The sequence below is a fragment of the Pinus tabuliformis genome, chromosome 7 (assembly GCF_031772625.1).
Source record: "Pinus tabuliformis cultivar Carrire ecotype Pingquan chromosome 7, CPIR1, whole genome shotgun sequence".
In the NCBI taxonomy this organism is placed as follows: domain Eukaryota; kingdom Viridiplantae; phylum Streptophyta; class Pinopsida; order Pinales; family Pinaceae; genus Pinus; species Pinus tabuliformis.
In genome coordinates, this window is record NC_142293.1 from 808,936,300 (window position 1) to 808,956,888 (window position 20,589).

The following is a 20,589-nucleotide window of genomic DNA, read 5'->3' on the forward strand; positions in this document are numbered from 1 at the left end:
GAATAAAATATATATAAATAATGTAAAATAATGTAAACAATAATAATCATAAATAATGATTAGTTAAACTAGTAATTAGGTTGAAGAGGCATGTCTAAATAGGACATGACTCTTCATGAAGAGACATTTGATATATAAGCAAGCCTCTCGTTCTCATTGTAATCAATCATTCTCATTCTTATTCATATATTTAATATATAATATTTGTATCTTCATGGATATCTTTATATTCCAAGTCTTCTGGAGTAATTAATTTGTAGAAAGAACTTTGTTCGCTTCTTTTGGTATCATAGCAGTTCGGTCCTCTAGGTTGCTTAACCGGTGCACAGAGCTCGTTCTCCAATCCAGGTCCTTGACCATCAAATTCGTCAACGTCGTTGTCGTTAAAGCGTTTCGCTACCAGTTCTGGAGATTCTCCATACTACTGTCAAGCCTTTGGCCATTTAAAAGACTCGAAAAAAAAAAAAACAATAATAAAATAAATAAAGACCAGAATTAAATATAAGAGAAAATAAAAACATAAAACGGTTAACCGGCCAGTCTGCGGCCACATACCAGCCCGATGGCTACCAATTGCTGCACAAAATCTTTGTCACACGACCAGCCGCAACTCGATTGATGGCCAATCTACCCTATCCGCATTCTAGCACAACAACATCCAAGCACGTCTTTTATTGTGAGTTGCACACCAATCTGCCACGTTGTTCCCCGCACAAGTCGATTTTCCATTGTTGTCGTTGCTCCTTGTTCCCCGCAGCCCCCTCGTTGCTTCTCATCTCTACCTGCTCGCAGCTACATACTCGACCTTCTCCGCCTGCAGCCATCACCCTCCTTCGACAGTACCACCGTCGGTCACCACCACAGTTACCCTGTTCGTAACATTCGTAATTCCACAACATTTTCCATACCTATCCGCCCTCAAGTTCCAGCTGCAAACCACCAATTGAATGCACTCAAAACATTATTCATTCTGCCCACAGTATAGACCACCGCCACCGACTGCTTCACACCGCCAAGGCTCGTCCTCCCTTCATCCGCCTTCTCACCAATCAACATAGAGCCACCAACTCAGCCATTCGACGTCTCAATTGACCGCGACCTTTCCTCTGTGTCCCCTATCCGGCCATTGAAACCTTAGGATTTAGATCATCGTTTTATAAATATTTCATATAACTTTATAAATTATTAAATTAATTTGTTAAAAAAAAGGGAATAATTACCACCATTCACCAAAGTCATTTGAGTGATATATAAAATTCAAACAAAAATACAACGGAAATATTATAAGCAGAAAAATAAATAAATAAATAAATATTATTATAAAAGGTTAAAAGACAGGTTGAAGTACAAAGTGTAAGGGATAATATTAAAGAAAAAAAAGAGTGCAGTAAATAGTCGGGCCCATACAACCTATCCCTCCATTAACCATTGACATTTGATAATCTCTTAAGATTATAGTAAAAGGGGTTTGAAATATTTCATCTTAGATATATATAAAAAGAGAAAAAATTGTATCTAAAAAAAAAAGGTTCAAGTCATTAAAACCTTTGTGTGACTCAATCTAAAGGAATATATATTTTAGATAAAAAAAATAAAAAACAAAAAACAAAACAAAACAAATTCAATATATAAAAGAAATAGAATTTATATATATATATATATATATATATATTGAAAAATTAAAAATTAAAAATTAAATTAAAAAAAATGGAATCACTAAGTAATAAACAAAAACAATTCCAAAGAGATGTAGAACAAGTAATCACAATACTTGAGCGACAATATGCTAAGGAGAGAAAGAGAATGGAATCCTTCTTCCATTCTCTACATCCATCATCACCCCCACAGAATGATGTAATCCATTGTACCGAAAAGGTGCAGCTAAAAGATCAAGAGAATGGCAAAATAGCCAAAATCCAACAAAATAAGAAAGCGTTAGAACACGAACATAAAGATCTTGTGGATATGCATTACAAAGAAATAATGGAAAAGGACGAAGAAATTTCTCGTCTCAAGGACCACGTCGAAAAATTACTGGCGCAAGTGAAGAAGACTAAGGTCACAAAGAAAGAACTCAAGAAGCACTTATCAGAACAAGAAGATGAAACTTTGCGTTTAAAGAACCTTAATAAAAATTTATTAGAACAAATCAGAGATCTAAAAGATGAAAATCTTAAAATTCAAAACATTGAAAATAAGGTTGATAAATCAGAAATCAAAGAACTTTTACGACTGAAAAACCATAATCAAAGTCTACTCACTCAAATTAAGAAACTTAAGGAAGATAAGAAGGCATTAAAAAATAAGTTAGAACAATTCACTCAAGAAGTATCAAAACTTCCAGTCGCAACAATTCAAGTTGAAAATAAGGGAACAAATACTAACCCAATGAATATGACTACTCAAGAAGACAAGTCAATTGAAGAAACGACACGCTTAGATGTTGCAGTTCAAACAATGAACATCCCCAGTGAATGTTCCATAACCAACTCAACAACATCTTCGCCAAAAGAAAATTTAAAAATTGACACATGCCCAATAAGGGAAAGTAAAGTCCCATATTAGCATCTGAATCATGAGAATAGACGAATCAGCCATGTTACATCTCTGAACCATTTAGAACCGAAACAACAAACTGATGTTCCAGATAATAGTGATGTAAAATCAATCCAGTCTTATGCTAACAAGTCATTACAAAATTCCAATGATCAGAATACCATACAGAAGATTAATCTGGGATGGTCTGATCCCTTCTCAGTGCAACAATTTTGTTTGTCACTAAGAAGATCATATCAACTTGTATCGACAAGGATGACTATTCCGAGAGAGAAAGACGTTCGAAGCCAAAAAAGAGATCAAGCCTTTTTCATCGACAAGCTTTGAGGAAGGAGGCAATGTTACGAATAAAATATATATAAATAATGTAAACAATAATAATCATAAATAATGATTAGTTAAACTAGTAATTAGGTTGAAAAAGCATGTCTAAATAGGACATGACTCTCCATGAGGAGACACTTGCCTGATATATAAGCAAGCCTCTTGTTCTCATTGTAATCAATCATTCTCATTCTTATTTATATATTTAATATATAATATTTGTATCTTCATGGATATCTTTATATTCCAAGTCTTCTAGAGTAATTAATTTGTAGAAGGAACTTTGTTCGCTTCATAACCCCCAAAGCTAACAATCAAGTGGGTCCATTACAGACTTGTAGTATACATGTATTTAGTTATATCAACAGGTTTAAGGGCAGTTCATCCTATGGATATAATTTTCACAACTAATCCTACAATTATTATTTTTATTATATTATTTAATAGCTGAATTTGTAATAAGTCGTCTTAAGATATTTTGATCTCAAGGCACGGTAGTGTATGTGTTGGGCTCAAAGGTACTTTCCAAGATGTTCATTTTTGCAGGTGCTTCCACATTCTTAGCTCATCTAAATTAAATTTCCATTAAACTTGAATTAATTTGACTAGCGACGAAAAATACAGCATGGCTATTGTCACTACAGAGACTAAGCCAAAATATAACTAACATTGGTGAAGGGAGTCTTCAACAAGAAAGAGAACTACATGAAAAGAATTCCTTGCTTTCTGCCCCTAGTGCAATAAAACCATTATCCAAACACAACTGAAATGTATTTAGTAGTATAGTACCCAACCATAAATAACATGCCCAAAGAATCCTTGACTATGACATACTCCATGCATCATCCAAGAACCTACTCCCAACAAACCTTACTAATAATGCACCTGTATAATCAATCAGAGATATGAACAATAAATAAAACCAACATACATAACTGCAAATGGAAACCTCCATGGATTTATAGAGCTCCTAATTAGCCAAAATTATTTCCGGACCAACATGCTATTTTAGGACAGCTTATATGCAAAATTAAGCAGTGAAAATCATAGCTATTGTACCCTCACAATCTCCCACTGAGTTAAAATTTTGTTTTTGATTTAACCATTCAATCAAGCACATAAAGCTAAAAGCAATCACCAACAAAATTCAGATGCCAAAATGTTTCGTTTTACTTTTACTTTAAAATCTCCTTGTTCTGAACCATAAAAAAATGGTGTATCTACCCTGACAGTAAAACCAATGATGTCTACAAATCACAGGGATGTAGTCAGAAACTCTCTCTTAAAGATTTCTAGGTTCTAAAATCATATATATTTGATGACAATGGGTAGAATATCCAAAAACAGTAATTATTTGGATATTAAGTTCCACTGTCAAAATACATGCTTCTAATTTATAATCTCCTCTACTCAACCTACAGAAAATACCATGTCTACCTTGAAATTAAAACTAATAATGTCTGGAAATCTTAGGGATGCAGTCAGAAAAGATGGAAGGAAAAATCTAATGCAAAATAGAAATGACAGGAGGTTTGATATTTGACAGAAAACTTGGCAATCCCCAAAAATACAAAGAGACTATAACTTCAAGGATTGTATCATTCAATTAATCACCGAATATGAAGTCAAATTCAATTACTAAATTGAACTTTTCTTATATAATACAAAAGAACAAAACATAATTTATTTGATGTAACCAGTCTGTCCTTTCTGTTTGAAAACTACCACGTTTTGTAAAACATACCTGCGCCATTTCCAGAATCTCATTATGGTCTTTATTTAATTCTGTAGGAACAGAACGAACAAGCTTCTTCTTCCCAACAGAAAATACTTCAAATCCACTGCCCAACGCCTGCAAACCACCCAACAAAGGTGTAAAAGCCACAGCAATTCAACTTAAGCTATAACACAATACTGGATGCTAGGTAACATTTTACTAGATCGAAACAAAAACATGCAATCTTGGATATTTTTAGATAATGAAATTTTCCAAAAAAATAAAGAAAGCAAAAGCATTCCCATACCTTAAGTTTACTAATGGCACGCAAACAATCATCTTCTGATATAGCTTCACGAGATGATCTTCGCCTCTTAGAGAGAAGAGATCGCAGCTCCTCTAGCTCAATCAGCCCTCCATTGTGAGATCTTGTGGCCAAACAAATATCAACAATCTGGACCCCTGTTTTGGAAAAAGTACATATCAACTCATTCATTCAAACAATAATTTCTCCACTTGAGTGGAGATCTTGATGTTAAAGATATGTCACAAATAATTTTTTCCTTGGAAGATATCTGACAAATATTGCTAACATTTTCATTGCAATCATAATAAAACTTGAAGGAATATAAAACCAATTCCTATACAAAGGAGCTATGGGCATATTCTATGTTGATGACAAGAGAACATTTATGTTGATAGTAAGTATGTCAACTCATACACCACCCTCCATTGTGAGATCGTGTGGAAATATCAACAATCTGTACCCCTCTTTTGGCCAATATGCATATCACCTCATTCATTCAAACACTAATTTCATGACTTAAATGGAGATCTTGATATTAAAGATATTTTGCAAATATTTTTTTCCTTGGAAGGAATCTGACAAATATTGCTAACATTTTCATTACAATCATAATAAAACTTGAAGGAATGTAAAACCAATTCCTATACAAAGAAGCTATGGGCACATTCTATGTTGATGACATGAGAACATTTCTATTGATAGAAAGTATACCAGCACATACACCACCTTCTACTGTGAGATCGTGTGGCCAAACAAATATCAACAATCTGGACCCCTATTTTGGAAAATGTGCATATCAACTAATTCATTCAAACACTAATTTCACTACTTAAAAGGAGATCTTGATGTTAAAGATATCTCACAAATATTTTTTTCCCTTCGAAAAAATTTGACAAGTATTGCTACGATTTTCATTATAATCATAATAAAACTTGAAAGGTTGTAAAACAAATTCCTATGCAAAGGAGCTATGGACACATTCTATGTTGATGACATGAGAACATTTCTACTAATAGCAAGTATGACAACTTGTACACCACCCGCTTCTAGCAATTGATTCCTCCTCTTTGCCATTTCTTGTCACATGAGATAGCATCAGCCAACTATGACGTTTTTATGGCTATTTGGGATGTTGCTATTGACTCTTATCCCTTTTGATGTTTGTAGCTTGGTTAGGTACTTCTGCATTGGCCTAAGTGAGCAAGGTGCTTTTGTAACGTAGCCAAAGTTAGGCTTAAGAAAAGCACATAAGTATCATGTTGGCTTATTGAGCTGAAGTAAAATTAGGAAATGTAAAGTAAATTACTTTAGTGAATATGTTTTAATCTCAACCCTTGATTTCAAGTGAGGCAAGATCTTATCTCGGTTGTCAATCACATTGGAGATTAGGGTTAGGGTTAGCTCAACTTAAAGCTATCAAAGCAAGGCTAGGAGGAAGGAAAAGACAATATACGAGAGCACAAGATTGGGAGAGATTTCTCAGCAAGTGTGTTGGGTTTGAGGAAGGGGCACAAAGGAGATCCAAATCAGCCAATGTTATTTTTGGCACCTAGGGCCAAACTCCATGTGGGTCATCTTATTTATGGCAGCTGATATTTTTCTTGGATCCCTCTCATCAAGAGGTGTAGGATTGATCTAAAGATATCCGATTCCGATAAGTATTCATGGAGTTATGAATTTATTTGCATTATAAGACAATTCATCAAGGTCAGCCAGCAACCAAATAAACCCCACATGTGCTCAACGTTTTAGTATAAATAGAGGTGGCCTTCAAGTCATTTCAACACACTTGGGATCTCTTCCTCTCTCTACTTGTCTTTGGGTTTTAGTAGGAGGAGAGATCCTAAGGAATAACGTTGCCCTGACCCAGAGGGTAGAAAGCCCGAACTGCCATAAAAGCCAAAAAAGCCAGAAAATCTGGAACTGCCTAAAAAGCCGAAACTGCTAGAAAAGCCGAAACTGTCTAAAAAGCTTGAACTGCCGGAAAAGCCAAAACTGTCGGAACTGCCGAAAAAGCCGGAACTGCCGAAAATGTTGGAACTACCGGAAAAGACGGAACTGCCGGAAAAGCCGAAAATGCCGAAAATGCTGAAACCGCCAGAAAAGCCAAAAAAGTCGAAAAAGCCGGAAAAGTAGGAACTGCCGGAAAAGCCAAAACTCCCGAGACTGTCGGGAACAACTGGAACTTCCAGGAACAGCCAGAACTGTCAGGAACTGCCAAAACAGTCAAAGCATCTGTCTCTGAAGGAGAACAACATGCAAGGGACAGCTAACTAACATTGGGATAGTTGTATGGTACTTAGCAGCAAATACACCAAGCATGCAATGTTACAGCTAGCATGCAAGGGACAACTAGCATGCAACAACAAGCATGCTAAGGACAACAAGCATGCTAGGGACAACAAGCAAGCAAGGTGCAGCCAACACATAGGTCAGGATGGCAACATGGTGCAGTAATGGCACATAATGCAGTACAGTGATGGGTACAGTCATGATTAATGAAGTGTGATGAGATGCAGCATAGTGATGATGGGTGCAGCACGGTGAGGTGCAGCATGATGACGAAATGCAGCACAACGATAGGTGAAGGAGTCACCTTGGAGAATTAGTTGAAGCAACATGTCTTCAACTGATCTCATGTATCATCTTCTTAGAGATGATCTATGCTCTTATCTAGATAAGTCAAAGTGTTGACTTTTGTTGTAAACATACTATCTCTCTCTCTCTCTCTCTCTGCTGAATTATTGAAGATCATATAAGAAGAATTGATCAAGGGTTTCCCCACATTGGGGTTTGTCCCTGGCTAGCGCCACATCTTGTGTCCTCTTGTCTTGGCTTGTCTTCTGCGATTTATGTTTATGTTCTATCTGCAGTTTACTTTAATGCTAATGTGATTGCTAATCTGGAAAAGATATGGAGCTAACTGTGAAAATTGAAATAAATTGCTCTAAGCATAGAACATACCTAAAGTTAACAGCCAAGGAGGATGTGATCAGCTGGATCAAATTCGGTGTTGTATGTAATTCCTCAGTTGGGCCATTTTCCCAAGAAGGGAGCCCAAGTAAGTTCAGAACTTAATGAAGAACTCTGATTGGGTAGAATCTATTGTGTCACTTTTTCGTGATTGAGATTGGTACTATTTGCTTTACACTAAATTTATTTGATTAATACCATAGCAAGTGCTTCTATTTGCTTGTCACTTTATTTGGTTAATACCCTAGCAAGTGCTTTTGCTCAGAAATACTTGTTGGTTTGCTAGGGTAAGAAAATTTAACATAGTATCATAGCATAAACTCTGAAGAAGACTGATCTCAAAATCACAAGTGTCAGATTCATACTGGATTGTTGGAGCCAGGTTCGATTGTGATCGTAGGAGCGGAAATTTTTTAAGGAGGCTAAAGAAATCGACCGTATAGCGCAATTGCCTCTGAAGCAATTATTTTTTCTTTTCGAAGAAGGGACCGAAATATTTTTAGGCACGTGACAAAAGTTAGTGGGCGACAGGGCTCAACTATCAATAGCCTAACCTGCAACTACAACTGGTGTCGAAAAGAGGGAAAAAAGGAGATTTGTGGGTATCCGACAATCATTGGGCAGTCAGACTCAGCCCTCGAACAAGAACCGAACATACCAAACCATGACAACATTGGCAGAGACATAGTGTCTTTGCTTGTCTTCTGCGATTTATGTTTATGTTCTATCTGCAATTTACTTTAATGCTAATGTGATTGCTAATATGGAAAAGATATGGAGCTAACTGTGAAAATTGAAATAAATTGCTTTAAGCATAGAACATACCTAAAGTTAACAGCCAAGGAGGGTGTGATTAGCTGGATCAAATTCGGTGTTGTATGTAATTCCTCAGTTGGGCCATTTTCCCAAGAAGGGAGCCCAAGTAAGTTCAGAACTTAATGTAAAACTCTAATTGGTTAGAATCTATTGTGTCACTTTTTCGTGATTGAGATTGGTACTATTTGCTTTACACTAAATTTATTTGATTAATACCATAGCAAGTGCTTCTATTTGCTTATCACTTTATTTGGTTAATACCCTAGCAAGTGCTTTTGCTCAGAATTACTTGTTGGTTTGCTAGGGTAAGAAAATTTAACATAGTATCATAGCATAAACTCTGAAGAAGACTGATCTCAAAATCACAAGTGTCAGATTCATACTGGATTGTTGAAGCCAGGTTCGTGATCGTACGAGCGGAAATTTTTTAAGGAGGCTAAAGAAATCGATCGTACAGCGCAATTGCCTCTGAAGCAATTATTTTTTCTTTTCGAAGAAGGGACCAAAATATTTTTAGGCACATGACAAAAGTTAGTGGGCGACAGGGCTCAATTATCAATAGCCTAGCCTGCAACTGCAACTGGTGTTGAAAAGAGGGAAAAAAGGAGATTTGTGGGTATCCGACAATCATTGGGCAGTCAGACTCAGCCCTCGAACAAGAACTGAACATACCAAACCATGACAACATTGGCAGAGACATAGTCGTTTGTTGATCCAACACCAACAAAGTAGACGCAAGAAATAGGGGGTGAAACATAGCATGGCATTAAGGAAGCAACATGCTGACAAAGATTAGGCCAGCTACGAAGGATCACTGCGAGTGAGAGTGAGCGGAGTCGCCCGAGGTGCAGGTAGACATGCCTATACAAGTAACAAAAAACAATCGCTGCTATAGTGGTAATGTGCAGGGTTTTCAATACTATGCGGGCTACAAATCGAGTCAATCATCGAGGCAAAGACAATTGCTAAAGGACAAAGGACACTGAACTTGTAGCCACATAGTGTGCCATGGGTGATGCCACACATAACATCCAAACCATATAGGGGGCATACAGGTTCACAATAACCAACATCAATTAAAAAAAAATGGAAATTTTTCAGCAAGATTTGGCAAAATTGTTGCAATTGGTCTTCGATACAAAGACAGGTTAGGAAGACCATCAAACTTCCTACATTAGAAGGCTAGGGTCACCCTAGTTCTTAAGAAAATCGATCTTTGGGAGATTGTTGAGACCGACATTCCAGAGTCGTCACATCCTTAGGAGAAGGCCACCCTAGCAAAGGAGGAGATATAGGCACAAAGGGTACTCTTGGATGCCATGAAGGATCATTTGATCCCTCACGTGATTGAGAAGAAGGCAACTATGGGGATGTTCGAAGCCTTGGTAGGATTATACCATAACCGGGTAATAAGCAAGAAGATGATATTGAAAGATATGCTCTAGACTACACAAATGACCAAATTTGACTCTGTGAAGAGTTATATAATGAAAATTGTGTAGAATCCTGATCAGCTTGCAGCAGTGGAAGAAGAGGTAGAAGACTCGGAACTAGTAAATGTGGCATTGAACAGGCTCTCAAAGACATGGGATTCGTTTATCAGAGGAGTTTGTACTTGAGATAAACTACCCACATTTGATAGCCTAAGGGATGATTGTGTACAAGAGGAAATCAGGTTACATTCAAAGGGAAAAATCAAAAAGAAAAAAAATGACAAGGAAAAGGGAACAAAGGGAAAAGGAAGTTCGAGCAGAAGTGAGGAGTCAACCTCATAGTCGAAGAAGAAGAAGGACTTGACTAGGGTCGAGTGTTTTGCCTGTCATAAGATGGGAAACTATGCTTCACAGTGTCTGAAGAGGAAGAAAAGAGGAAAGGGCACACAGCCAGCTGTAGTTGCACCGACAGAAGCTCAGGAGGAGTTTTCCAGGAAGTTTGAGACGAAATTCGTACTTGTTTCCTACTTTACCTAAAGCACGTTACAAGTGGGTGTGTGGCTACTTCATAGTTGAGCCACAAAGAATATAACAGAAACAAGTGAACAGTTTGATACCCTAACCGAGTGGGACTTAGACTTAGACCTGTATGTGGAGTTTGGTGGTGATACCAAACAAGCATTTAAAAGGGTTGGAACAATGATATTCCAACTTGAGTCAAGAGGTGGGATGGAAGCAAAGGACATGTTGTGGGTGCTGAAACCTAGGTGGACTTTTCTCATAGTCTCCATGATGGAGAAGAAAGGGTTTTGTGTTTCTTTCCAGGATGAGAAAGTACTGCTCAGACCCAATATATCTAGCTCTGATGAGGGACATGTCATAGGAGTTAGAGCATATATGAAGGTTGAGCGGCTCAAAGGGAGTTAGCCAAATTCAGGAGGGGAGGAGTAATTGACAAATTCCTACAAATCTATCAAGAAGGTCTCTTAGTATGAGATGACCTTACAGGATGTTCATAAGCAAGAGGCTTCTAGGAACCAAGCCAAGGTTAGCAAGATTTTGAGAATGTTTCCAGACCAAATGGCAGGGAAGGCTTCCAGTTCAGAGGGAGCAGCCAAGGCAGCAAATACAAGATCAAAGTCAGTTTTAGGTGGCAAAAGTACCTCCCTCGCTAAGAGGGAGTGTTAATGTTTGTATCTCAGGCAAGCACTTCAGCTTGTCTAAGCATGCAGAAGTCACCCAAAGTCTCCCTACACATTTTCTCTAGTGTGAGCAAGGTGTTTTTGTAACTTAGCCTAAGTTAGACTTAAGAAAAACACATAAGTATTATGTTGATGTATTGAGCTAAAGTAAACTTAGAAAAAGTAAAGTAAATTATTTTAGTGAATATATTTTAATCTCGGCCCTTGACCTCAAGTGACGTGAGATCGAATCTCAGTCGTCAATCACTTTCAAAATTAGGGTTAGGGATTTAGCTCAATGTAAAGTTAAAAAAGCAAGGTTAAAGAGAAGGTGAAGACACCATATAGCAGCACAAGATTGAGAGAGGCTTCTTAGTGAGTGTGTTGGGTCCGAGGAAGGGGCAACAGGAGATCCAGATCAACCAAGGAAGGTTTGATCAACTGGATTAGATCCAATCTTGTATGCATTCCTCAGTTGGTCTATTTTCCCAAGAAGGGAGCCCAAGTAAGTTCAGAACTTAATGGAGAACTCTGATTGGGAAAAAATTGTTGTGTCACTTTTTTTGTGATTGAGGTTAATACTATTTGCTTTCTGCTAATTTATTTGGTTATTACCCTAGTTGTTGATTTTATTCAAAAGACATAGATTTTCTCAGAACTAATTGCTAGTTTGCTAGGATAAGAAAATTTAACAATCCCCATTCCATCTAGTTGTCTACCCACATGCCAACACCAAGATTCTAACCCATGAATCATTGGTTCGACCAAATATGCAACCTCCATCACATGCATCTCAGGCTGCTTTTACAAACAAATCCCACTTCTTTCCCCACCTTTGAAAAGCCTAAGTTCACCTCCCCCATAAAAGGAAAGCATTCTTTCCTTGCAAAGACACAAGCTTTGTGAGTCCCTTTGCCATTCTCCCAAAACCTTTTGGTGCCCCCTTTTCCCTAGAAATACCACTCTCCACCAGGATTTAGACCCCTTGTGCATGTTCTCTGATACGTTCCCCCTTTATAATATTCCCACACATACCCCTATCTATATCACCTCCCCCCCCCCAATTTCTCTTAGCTATCTTTTCTCATTCGATGACATTAGGGGAGAAATTAAGGTCATGAGCACTAGCAAGGTTGCTAAGAGGAGAGCTTCTAAGCCAACGAGCTAGCTCCCTCAACTCCGTATTGTTGATTTGTTTAATCATGTTATTTGTTTTAGTTTCCCCCATGCTTGGTCCCTATTACTGTGAAATCTAGCACCTTAGTGCAAAGTCTCACGAAGCACTTTGGATTAAGAGCAACAAAGGGATCATTCACCACTGTCACCTTCGCAACTATTCCCCCGCTATTCTTTGGTCGAATACTATCTCCACAAGGGAGGCTTCCCCAACAAATCTTAGGGATTAGATAACCCAACTACCCCAGGGTAAATACCCCTGAGGGTTCTGTTATAAACTACACCCAAGGATAAATGTTCAATAGTTCGAGTTTCAACTGAGATAAGATGTAATTCCAAGATGAGTTCAAAGGTCCCCTATGGCTAAATCTAGAGGGCTTAGCAAGTCCTGGAGAGGATCAAATTGGTTCCCAAACACATGTTATCTATAAATTACAAATGTTGCTATAAACTAGGGTTTTAATCAGTTCAATTATAGCATGCAAATATTTATAACAAAGATACAAAATTAGCCCAACAATTATTAAAGATAAGTGAAAAATGAGGAATATTTAATGAGTAAACTAGGCAATAAATTACAACAATTTTCAAAGGCTAAAAATACATAAAAACAACAAGAAAAATCCTAGACATCAACCCTAATTAATGGCTAAGAAATGCATGTAAAACAGTATTTATACTTATCCAATTTAATGCATGCAAAGTCTAACCCTAGGACTATGTGGTCTCAGGTAAATAAAGCTGAAAATGAATATATTTCCATAACATAACCCTAATTTACCCTAGAAAACATTTTAAAAATAAAATAAAATTAGGGTTTTATTTTTATGGGATTGACCCAAGAGTGGACTAGTGTCTTTCTCAATCAAGGGCTAATGGAGTCTCAGGGTAAAATCTATTGAAGAGGACTAGTGCAAGCGATTCAAAGAAGAGAGAGAAAGCTACAATTTAGTTTATCTACTCCTCAAATCCTAGCATATTTCAATCAACTTGGAGACTATTTGTGACGAAACTACATCTAGGTTCTTCAATAGAAACTTGATTTTAATCTTGTCAAAAAGATGTTAGATCCAAATGAAGATCAAAAATACTTTGGTGAAAAATTCGTTAAAACCCTAATTCTACAACAAACACAAGATGGAAGAAGATACTTGCAAGAAAATTGCACAAAATCACCATAGAATCACCTTTATCATCTAACAAAAAGAACCATCCAATCACAATATCCTCCCTACAACAATTTGATCATTCAATGCTCATAACAACCAAGAGAAAAGAGACAAGCTAGCACACACTCTCTCAAGTGTGAATGTGACAATATTCCAAGACTAAATTGACTTCCCTCTACTATATAAGGGCAAACAAGTCGATTTAGCCTAAAATTAGAATAAAAACATGAAAATAATATAAAATGTGATTATAAGTTGGAAAGGACACAAGTCAATCCCCAAAGATAGCTAACTCAATGATAAATCATAAAAACAAACCTCTTTTAAACATGTGATGTGAGATAAAAGGCCTCCAAGAGTGACGTCATCCTCTAAAAGGTGTCTCATAAAAATGTGCCATGGATGACTAAAAGAGGTGCTCCTCACTCCAAAGGTCACATCTCATCAAATGGCGCCCAATCATCAAGCAAAGGCTCCCTCAATAAGGTGTTACCATCATTAATCCAAGCCACATGAAAGGGACATCATGGAACTAGAGCATGATGTCATCATGCAGAGCAATGTACCATCCCCTCCAGAAGGGTCTCAAGTCATCATCATCATGAAATCATCTCAGAAATAGGGAAATGTCCATCAAAAAGGTGCAATGCTAGCCTAGGAAAGGCCTGTCATCTCTGGGGTACATCAACTTTCTAAGCAACATCCTAACTTAGTTGTGCAACATATCAAGTCCTAGAGGGAAAGTGTCATCAATAGTGTTGAATGCATCCCAAGTTCAACACTCTTCAAAAAGTGGACAATGTCCTGGTTTTGGTACCTAGTGGAGTCATCAAGTGGGGTTGCACCTCCCCTTTAAAGTGTCGGAGAAGCATCATACGACCCTCAAGGGATGGAAACTATAACTGGGACCAAGCATCTAGTACAACTCACAAAATCAAGAGAGACCAACATCATAGTTGCACAAACCATAGGAGTATCAGAGTAGGCCATATTTAACGTATAAGGCATCAAAGTACTTACAAAAGCATCATCTTGAAATGTCTTTCTAGCTTATGAATTGTAAACACGTTACCATGCTTAGGTATGAAAGGGTTATCATAAGGCCCTACTAGGTGCTTCCAACCCTGAAGGGAGGAACATTTCTAGGTTGTCCTATCAATCAATAGGTGCAAGTGACCAATGACATGGTATGGGGTTTACTTCGTGGAAGATACCATAGTGATGTACTAGCTATGAAATTCCAACATCTTTGAGCATTATGATATGAAGGGGGAGCAATCATGGGTCTTTATTTACTTCTTTCCTCAGCCTATTATTACCACCCCTCTTGTGTGCCTTTTTCTTTAATGATTTTCCTTTGCTTTTGTAGATATAGCTTGGCTTACAAGCTTTTATTGTTTCATAATTGACCCTTCGAAGATAATGTGTTCCATTGCTCATTAGGGCTGGGATATTCAAAGTTCCTTTTATTTGGATAGCTCATGCATTAGCCAAGAACTAGGTGCGGCTAAAGATAGGGGTAGAGCTCAGGCTAGGCTTTTGTTCACACACTTTCATTTATTCTTGCCAATCTCCTGCATTTTAACATTATGGCACATGCTCTCTATTTTTTCTATTGTATCAATCTCTTATGGCAAAGTTTCTAGGCCACTACTCAAGGATAAGGAAATCAAGGAACTAATACTAGTGAGAGGTAGTGTTGATTTTTCATGATTTTCTAGACTGATAATTACTTCCAATGATTTCTTTATTAGTTTATCTTGTGTCACATTCATCATTAAGCAATTATACATAGAAAATATTCAATAGTAAAAACAATGATGACAAAAGGATCATGAAGAGAAAGCCAAACACAAAAGACATAAATTTTACCATGTGAAAACCCGCTTCTAGGGTAAAACCCAACAACCTTCTCATACAAAAATTTATCCAATTCAACAAAAGATACAATCTTAATTTTCCAGTAAAAAAAAAAGTCAAACTGACCAGTAACCAAACCTAGGTCAAACCTAGTCAAACTGCCCACAAGTAGCCTCAGTCCACTGAGGTCAAACTACTCAAGAATAGGCCAAATTTCAACATCCTGCTCCTCCACAAAATTCAGTCTGCTACTCCAAAAATTGCATAGAAGAACTTTAGCCTCCTTCCACACATGTGAAGTCAAACAGAGGTCAAACAGAGGCTCGATCAACACTGAATAGTTATGGTCAAACATCAAAATTCTTCTTTTGTCTCTCCTTTGTATAAATGAAACGAAGAACAGAGGATATTGCAATATGAATTGATACCTTGAGGAGGAGGAGGAGGACGAGTAGCCTTTATATAGCCCCAAGTGGTGTGTTTGTTTGGCTAAGCCAACTTGAATAGTTGCAGCTGACTCGACCTTATGGAGACAATTAATTCAATTTTCAAAAATTGATTTTCTCTCTTTTGAAGCCAGCTTGAATTTTATGTTTGCATTCATCCTTTACTTTGCTTTGGAGGGCTAAAACAAATTATGAAGACTGACCATAGCTACAAAAATTCAACACTCCCTCTTAGCTAGGGAGGTATTCATATTGACTTTCCCAAATGTTCTCTTGCTAAATAAAAATTTCTATATCGCAAGAAAAGGTTGAATTGGCTCAGTTATGTTGATGAATCCATCCACTACATGAAGAAAGCATCTCACATCAACATCATGCAAAGGGATCTAATAACCCACTAGTCACATCTCATTTGCAAAGGATCAAGTCAAACACAAGCCAAATACCCATTGGCAGGTCAAGCACCCCCTGACACAAGACTAGTCCTTGGGTCACCAATCTACCAAGTCGTCACTTGGAGTCTTGTCAAGAACCCACCTGACCCATGGTGAAACCCAGGGCCCATTTACCATTCCCACATGTTGTCACATGCTATTGAATGGTAAAAATACTTGCCCGATGCTATAACGTATAAGCTCAACCCTTTAGCCAAAAGCCATGGCAATATGGCTAGATAGCCCCTAAGCAAGGGAGCAATCCAGGCCTTAATGCTACTAGGGCAATCTCCCCAGCCATATTAGATGGCTTCCCGGTCGATACCCATGACCTAAGGGAGATTATCCACCCCTTGATGCTACAACATCAACACTCCCTTCAACCAAGGGAAGCATTCTCAATCACTCCAAGTTTGTCCCAGAAATATGCCAACTTCATGCAGGGACAGAGACTTTGTGAGAATGTCAATAACCAACTCGATTATAGAAATAAATAGGAGCCTCATTGCTCATTTTGTACCACGTGCTTTGACTTGTCATCATGGTCGTCTCCCACACTTCATCAAACAATTCAGCAAGTAGCTTCTAAAGCAACAATGCTTCACGACTCGCCAAACAAACTGTAATATACTGCTACTTTAGTAGTATTGCCAACTTCCTGCCCATCATAGCAGACCCCAAGTTGAATCGTCATTCTAATGTACCTTTCCTGTCTCCTGCATTCTCAGCCCAATCTGAATTTGTGAATCCCAACAGCTATATGAGACATATCTCAATCCATATCCAACTGTACCATGTCGGTACCTCAACACATGTTGTGCCACATGCCTTGGTTCAACCATAAATTGACCAGCTTGAATCCATCACCACAATTGCTTTCTAGTCACCTTGACTGGGTGCTCCCTCTAACACTGAAACAAATTCTGTTGAGACAATCCAAGCTGCTCCCTTTGCCACTAAGCTTCATCAAATTGGATACCATGGGAATGGTTATGGACTTGTTGTCCATCATCCCAAATCTATGAAGTGTCGTAATAAATTATAATACACTTCCTTTTTAACAAGGAAGATCTCACCCAGCTTCAGCCACACTTCTAGTCCCAAGTAATATATCCAACCAAGATCCTTCATCTCAATCCTAGAGATCAACTCCCTTTGTCACTGCTACTCCCTCTATCACAGAAGCAAATCTTCCTGCCACTGCTACTCCCTCTGACAAGTTTGTCCTTACTCTCTCATACGAAACAAGATCAACCAAGATTTCTCAAATATCCATACCAAGCCCAAGGTTTGTACAAAGCTTTCTCTAGTCTGCAAACATGAGATCCCCTCTCATGTACCTCAAAGTCCAAAGGTTTTTTTTTTACATTTCCTCCTGACAGCTAGAGCAAATGTCTCCTCATAGTCCTCTCCCTCTTCTTGGGAGAATCCTCGCTTTGTACTTCTCTATGTTGTCATCTACCAAATGCTTGATCTTGTAAATCCACTTTGAAGTCATCACTGACTTTCCACAGATCTCAACACAATGACATCCTTCAAACTTGTTGCCCTTCCCGCTCCCTCTAAACTAGGAGCTATTTTAGTCATCAGGTACAATTATAGATATCAATACAATTTCTCCCTCCACAAATCACTAACCCTGGGAGAATCCTCTTGCCACAAATTTTGCTTCATTCTTCCAATACTTCCACCTGATGCCAAAGCCTTGGCGGCCTTCACAATGTACCTGCAATCCTCATTAGGAGGCCCATGGAAGAACAATTATAACCCAACAAAAGAAACAAAGACAAGGGACTAACTAATGGCAAAACAATAATAATCAAGGAAGAGATATATAAATTACTTATCATTTGAGGATTATAGAGAATCTCCCTCTTGAGCATTGCCTTCCTACACCCATCTGCAAATTCATCATCCTCATCCTCATTATCAGCATGTGGTTTTCCTTTTCTTCCTTGAGCTAGGGTTTCTTCTTCAGCGGAATCATCGATTTTCAATATTTTGAGTCTAGCTTTAAGGTTTTGTTCACAAACCCTTAGGGATTTCCAAGAAGGGCTCATAGTAGTAGTGTTATGACTTCTTTTGCTCTATGTGTGAAAGCATTTCTTTCTCAAATCTTTCTTGAATCAAATCAAATTCATCATATCTCAGATTCCTATCAACAACCAAAATTAGGCAATGGCACCCTAGTACCAACAACATAACTCACCCAGTACAATCATGATCACATCAGTACAATGCAAGACATCTTCTACATACTTGACAAGAGCCTTTATTCAGTGATAAGAGATACTATCATAGAAGTCCAACGTATATGGCATTAGTATTCTAGAGGCTTAGATCTCTGCAACAACATCCTGCTACAAGTCTATACAATAACTTCAATCAACATATCACACTTCAGGATGCCAGACTATCCCATCACAAGTGTATGGAACACACTTGGTCCATCCTCCTTAGAAGGCCTTATCGAACTTTAAACCATAATCCAAATTCAAAATTGAGATGATGTCATTACTACAAGACTATAGAACAATGGTTGTACATACATTGGTTGTGAGGTAGTGATCTTACAACATCTTCTTGGATAATAGTATGCAACATCCTTATTCAAGACATACCTTTCAAATCTTCTAGGGTTTACAAACTGTAATGTCCCCGGCCTCCAGCCAGGCAACACTACATCACCTCAAGCCAAACTCTATCCATACTTAATCAACATTCCTACGGAACCTTATTTAATCACATAATTTATTAACACTCTTTATGCACATAAGTATAACTCAAATAACAGATAATCATCAATTATTGAACAGCAAAATAATAACAAACATTTGTACACAAAACAACATTATTTATCATATAAAATGCATGATTGTATTTGAGTGCAAAATTATCAAAAACCCAAAATCAACAGAATTGACAACAGTTAATTACATGACCCAAAATTCAGGGTTTATGGCCATTTCGTCCAACATAATACAATATTCAATTAATCAATCTTTCAGTGGAAGCACAACCTCGAAACTAGGGTTCAAGCACAATATTGCACACAAGCACCATTAATATAGCATGTAAGCATGAATACTTATCTGTATAAAAACAACGACTGATTGCAAGCTCTCCACGTTCCTCCCTAACAGAGACTGTGTGGTTCATAAGCTCAACCACAAATCACCCCCAAGATGAGGCAGAAACTCCATGTAACAATTGGCAAATAACATCAAATCCAAAGCCATGACACCAACCCCAGTAGCCTCTGTCTGCAGCCATAGGCTCATGCCCCCCTGACCGACACCCAAGTAGTGCAACCCAAAACCCTCGGCAGTGCCTACCTTCCAGGGAAACTTATGGCTAGTCGGGACAGTCTCCGCTTGCGACTCCAGTAGACCTATCGCTGCCCGATGTCCAAGTGTCAAATAGTCGAACCGAGATAAAACCCCTCAGTCAGTGCCAGAGTCCAAACCAAGGCTCTTTGACTATCTCTGAACCGAGTTTTTCCATCATAACTTCAAGGTCACCAAGCCATAACCAGAGCACAAGCTCTCAGAACCACCTGCTCCCAAAACCACCAAGGTTCGTAAACCAGAGCACCAAGCTCTAAAACCAGGATACATTTCGTTTGGTTCGATTAGCTGAATAACTACACCAGTGCCAGTTCCAGAGTTCAACCCTTCGAACTCCCTCACTCCACAATCACCTGGAATGAATAAGTCAATAATTGAATAAAAAGCTACACTTCTTATATGCATAGCTTTCTTCATGCAACACTTTCCAAAACTACATGGGCCCCAGAGTGCACTTTTCACCATAAATCCATCCAACTATTGCCTTTTTGCCATAGTTTTGCCCCCCACTCTTTCCATGGAGTGGGGCCCATAGCCAACCTTATTATTATTATTATTATTGAGCAAAAATAATTACAATATGGATCTCAAACCACTTAGCCATTTGAATCATATAAATCCAAGCACGTTGGCCCCACAATTTATTTTAATATGGCTACACAGGCACTCAGGCCTCATAACATAAACTTCGACCCAATAGCCTAATAGTCCAAAGTATCAGACTCAACAACCTAATATCAAAAGTACATATGTTTAGATTCTACATTGTAAATTTAAAATTTGTAAGTTGTACAATGTAACATTATGCATACAAATACAATTGTGACAGATTCATCAATGATCCAATAGG

At 37.9% G+C, this 20,589-nt stretch overlaps 1 protein-coding gene across 1 annotated transcript in view; it reads right to left on the minus strand.

Moving 5' to 3' along the window:
• LOC149250022 (vacuolar protein sorting-associated protein 22 homolog 1-like) overlaps positions 1–20,589 on the minus strand; it is a 117,086-nt gene that overhangs the window by 9,438 nt on the left and 87,059 nt on the right. Inside the window, exons 5-6 of the mRNA XM_089458897.1 lie at positions 4,905–5,059; positions 4,625–4,732 (exon numbers count right to left, since the gene is read on the minus strand). Coding sequence (XP_089315023.1) covers positions 4,625–4,732; positions 4,905–5,059 — 263 coding nt within the window. The remainder of the gene's footprint in view (positions 1–4,624; positions 4,733–4,904; positions 5,060–20,589) is intronic.